Here is a 5,057-nt window from a genome sequence, read left to right on the forward strand (position 1 = left end):
GTATTACTCATTTCATTTTGAATACATGTTAGTCTCAGTGCGTAGTCGTTTGAACCTTATCTATGCGAATGGTTCATATGTTTGCATTCGGAATGTCTTTGACTCACTGTTAGTTGTTAATAAGTGATGGAATCTGTCTGAAAATCCATGTGTGTTCGTCTTTCTTTGTTTGTTTTCATGGATTTTTAGCGTTAAATGAGTTTGTACGATTATTTGTATCCTTCTTAAATTCTTGGTTGTCATACTTGCCTAGAAAGATATTATCACTTATTCGTTAGTCTTCACAGTACTATTTTATATTCATTTTTGAGTAACTTTCATTCGATATTATTGTTAGCTATCTTATAGCTGGTTATTTGATGCATATCAAGCATGCAAATGTGGGAAGAGATGCAGAGAAGAAGAAGAGAAGGAACAGAGAAGAAGAAGAAGAAGAAGAATGGAGGAAGAAAAGTAGTTATTCAATTGTATTCTCTTGCATCCTTTAATCTGTACATACAAGTATATATATATATATATATATACCAGAATGAAAATGAAATTGTTCTAACTAATCTAACTACCTTCTAACTACTCTAACAACTTCCTTGATGTGTAGTCCTTTTAATTATAATTAGTTACACAATGATCCTACTCTTTCTCTTATGTAATGCATTCTTTAATACTCCCCCTCAAGTTTGTAGGTATGAATAGATTCAATACACCAAACTTGGATAGTAGATAGTCATGTTGAGTTTTTCCCAATCCTTTAGCTAACATGTCTTCTTCTTGTTCTTTGGTACTCAAGTATTTCGTTTGCACTAGTCCATTCTGAATCTTCCCCCTTATAAAATGACAATCCAACTCTATGTGCTTTGTTCTTTCATATGGCACATGATTAAAAGCTATTTGAATAGCTGATTTACTGTCACTATATATAGTTACTGGAGTGGATACTTCAACCCCAAGTTCCTTGAACAGTTTCACTAACCATACAACTTCAGCTACTGCACTTGCCATACTTCTGGAGTGGTTGCTTGCTTCATGGACTTCCATGATATTAGTGAGCCTCCCAACTTCACCATGAAACCTGTAACTGACCTCCTTGTATGTAAGCAACTACCCTAGTCTGAGTCACAGTAGACTTGCTGTTCTTTGCTATTTGTACTGGATAATAAAACACCCAGTCCAGCTTGACTTCTGATATATATCACTACTTTGAGAGCAGCATTTAGATGAGATTGCTTAGGCTGATGTAGAAATTGACTTAGAGTCTGTGTAGTAAATGAAATGTCTGGTCTAGTGACATTTAGATATAGTAATTTTCCAACTAACCTTCTGTACACTGCTGGATCTGTCAACAATTTATCATATTTGCTTGTTCCATTTAGTTCATCATATTCTCTAGTTGTTAAATGCACATAAGGATCCAGTGGAGTAGCAGCTGGTTTTGCAGCACTAAGACCTGCCTCAGATATAATCTCCAATGTATATTTCTTCTGATGCATTACAATTCCATCTTGTGATCTAGCAAACTCAATCCCAAGGAAATACCTGAGGTTCCCTATATCTTTCATTTTGAAATTTTCTTGCAAGGTGCTTTTACTCTGTTGAATAAGACTGATATCATTTCCAGTGATCATCAAATCATCTACATATACTAAAAGTATTAGCAGAGATGTACTAGTTTTCTTGATGAATAAGGAGTAATCAAGATGACTTTGTACAAAACCCAATTTGATAAGAACTTCAGTGAGTTTTACATTCCATTGCCTAGGTTCTTGTTTTAATCCATAAAGGGATTAAGTGAGCCTGCACACTGGTTTCTCCCCCTGCACACTAAAACCCTTTGGAGGCTTAAATCCAAAAGGAAGGATCATGTAAACTTCATCAAGTAAATCACCCTGAAGAAATGCATTAGACACATCCATTTGATGAACATGCCAATGTTCTTTAGCAGCTAGTGACAGAACACTCCTAACAATCACCATTTTAACAACTGGAGAGAAAGTAATAGTCCAAACCTTCTCTCTGATTGAATCCTTTTGCTACAAAACGTGCCTTAAATCTGTCAATCTCACCAGAGGCATGATACTTAATTTTAAAAATTCACTTGCAACCAATAGCTTTCTTGTGAGGAGGTAAAGGAACCACCTGCCATGTTTGATTGGACTCCAAAGCTGATATTTCAGCTTGCATTGCTTCAACCCACCTAGGATCCTTACAAGCTTCCTCAAAAGAGGTAGGTTCAACTTCAGTACCAAAGGAAGAAAAAAATGCTCGATAAGAAGAAGACAAGTTGTCATAACCAATGTACTTGTCAATAGAATACAGAGGCTTATTGGATTGAAGATGAGCAGATGCAACATAATCTTGTAGCCATAAAGGAGCTTTGGTACTTCTTTGTGATCTTCTTATAGAACAAGTATCTTGAGCTGGAACTATCTCAGTAGGCTCAGAATGTACAACTGTGGTAGGAGGATTAGACTGAAACAAAGATGTAATCTTTGAAGGTTCTTCAACATTAGGAAACACTTGTGATGCAGTAGATGAAGAAGAAGCAAATGGAAATAAAGCTTCTCTAAATAGTACATCTCTGCTAATGAAGAATGTTCTGTCCTTAATGTTGTATAACATATATCCCTTTGTATGAGCACTATATCCCATGGGTACAACAATGACACTCCTAGGATGAAGTTTATCCTTAATATGCATGTTCTTAGCAAAACATAACCAACCTATCACCCTCATATGCTGTAGGGAAGGTTTGCATTTGTGAAACATTTCATATGGAGATTTGCCATGCAGAACAGGTGTAGACAAACCTGTTTATGTTATATGCAGTATTAAGAATGCAATGCCCCCAAAATATGATAGTAATATGACCTTGGAATCTAATGGCTTTGGCCACCTCAAGTATGTGCCTCTGTTTTCGTTCAACTATGCCATTCTGCTGAGGAGTGTGAATGCAAGTTCGTTGATAAATACTACCCATGCTTCTATCCAAATGTGTACACTCAGTGTTAACAAACTCAGAACCATTATCAGTATGAATGGTTTTAAGTAACAAATTGAACTGAGGTTTGACTAGAGTAAAGAAATTTTTCAATACAACACAAACATCACTCTTCATCTTTATTAGAAATAGCCACAACATTCTAGTGCAATCATCAACTATAGTGACAAAAAATCTATTTCCAGCATATGTAGGAGTATGAAATGGACCCTAAACATCTATATGTATCAATTGAAATAGACTAGAAGATATTGTAGAGCTATTTGTAAAAGGAAGTCTTGGTTGTTTAGCAAGAGGACATATAGTGAAGTTGTGAACTTCTTTTGAACACTGTGTAACTGGAAGATTGAGAGTTCTAGCTAGAACATTAGAAGAAGTATGATCAAGTCTTTGGTGCCATAGGACAGTTTGTGAATCTGATGAACCATCATGAACTAAATGAGAGTGTGCTTGAGAGGTAGTACTATCTGTAGAAGATGAGGGATGAGGAATGAGATAAAGTCCAGCCTGTTCTCTACCAATCTCCTTCACCTGCCCACTGGAGAGATCCTGAATAGTCACAAAGTTAAGATATAAACATACTGCACACTGTAGATCTTTAGTAATTTTTGAAACTGACAATAGACTGAACTTAAAGCCAGGAATAAGATGAACATTAGTGATAATGTCTTGTGAGGTCATATTACTAGAGCCTGTATGTGTGATCAATGTACTATCTCTATTTGGTAGTTGTACACTTCTAGGTGCATCAGTAGGCAAAGGATGTTTATTAATCAATAACTTTGAGTGAGGAGTCATATGATTTGTTGCACCAGAGTCTATAATACATCTTGTATGTGCTATACTAGTATAAAGGGCAGTAACATTACCTGATGAGGGATAGTTTTCTTGAGCTAGATTTGCACTGGAATGAAGGATTTGAATCTCTTTCAGTGGTGCTTTGCATATTGGATTGACGAAGCATATGCAAGATCAGATTGTATTGTTCATGCAGTACATTCAATCCTTTGTGATAATCAACAGGATCATATTGTCTATCACCTCTGCCATAACCTTGATTTCTTTGACTCTCAACTCTATTAAAATCAGAATGATCAGTGTCACTAATTGCATTATGAGCAGATGGATAAGATCTTCTATCACTATTTGATCTTCCTCTCCCTTGAACATTGTAAGCAGGACCTTTCTTCTTCCTTTCATAACAAGGTGGATACCCATGAAGTTTATAACATACAGCCTGCATGTGTTCGGTTCTTTTACAGTAGTCACAAAATATATTTGGATCATATCTTGAATTAGTATGAAACCTTGGTTTGGGAACTAATGATTGAGCAGTAAACAAGGCATTAAGTTCAGATGAACTTGAACTGTGAGAGGTTTGTGACATGATACGCTGGCTTTCTCTTTCAACTAGTAGTGAGTATGCCTTATCCAGAGTAGGCAAAGGTACCATCATTAGGATTTGACTTCAAGCTTGCTCATATGAATCATTTAATCCTATGAGAAACTGTAGTAATTTCTGATTGTGCATGAACACTACAAACTCTCTTGAATTCACACATTCACAGCTAGGAACAGGTGCCAAACTATCATATTCTACCCACAACTAACGCAACTTAGAAAAATAGCTTGAGATTGAATTTGTATCTTGACTCATAGTAGCAATTTCTTTGTGTAATTGAAAGATACGTGATCCATCAATCTTGTCATATCTTTCACACAAATCCTTCCACACAGCAGCTGCATTGGTGGAATAAACAATGCCTCCAAGCAATTCCTTTGAAACACAATTCATTATCCATGAAAGTAATATGGCATTGCATCGTTCCCATAGATTTGTCAAGTTAGGACCATAGAACTCCTTTGTGCATGATCCGTCAATGAATCCAAGTTTATTGCGACCTATAATGAAAATTTTCATAGCCCGAATCCATACTGAAAAGTTATCAGCTCCAGTTAGTTGAATCGAACTAAGTAATATACCTGAGTTATCAATTGAATGTAAAAACAAAGGATGATTATGGCTAATCTTCTCAGGCAACTCATTGTCAATAGTTGCCAT

At 36.0% G+C, this 5,057-nt stretch overlaps 2 protein-coding genes across 2 annotated transcripts; both read right to left on the minus strand.

Annotated features, from left to right (window-relative positions):
• Window positions 1-3,205: 3,205 nt before the first annotated feature.
• On the minus strand, window positions 3,206-4,448 carry LOC138347992 (uncharacterized). The gene is made up of 2 exons (XM_069296598.1): window positions 3,865-4,448; window positions 3,206-3,620 (listed from the first exon to the last, which is right to left on the minus strand). The coding sequence occupies exons 1-2, from the start codon at window positions 4,446-4,448 to the stop codon at window positions 3,206-3,208; spliced, it is 999 nt and encodes a 332-aa protein (XP_069152699.1).
• Window positions 4,449-4,601: 153 nt separating this feature from the next.
• On the minus strand, window positions 4,602-5,057 carry LOC138347993 (uncharacterized). Its single transcript, XM_069296599.1, has one exon. It carries the CDS (start codon window positions 5,055-5,057, stop codon window positions 4,602-4,604), a length of 456 nt encoding a protein of 151 aa, XP_069152700.1.

This window comes from Solanum lycopersicum, chromosome 4 (genome assembly GCF_036512215.1).
Source record: "Solanum lycopersicum chromosome 4, SLM_r2.1".
Lineage (NCBI taxonomy): Eukaryota > Viridiplantae > Streptophyta > Magnoliopsida > Solanales > Solanaceae > Solanum > Solanum lycopersicum.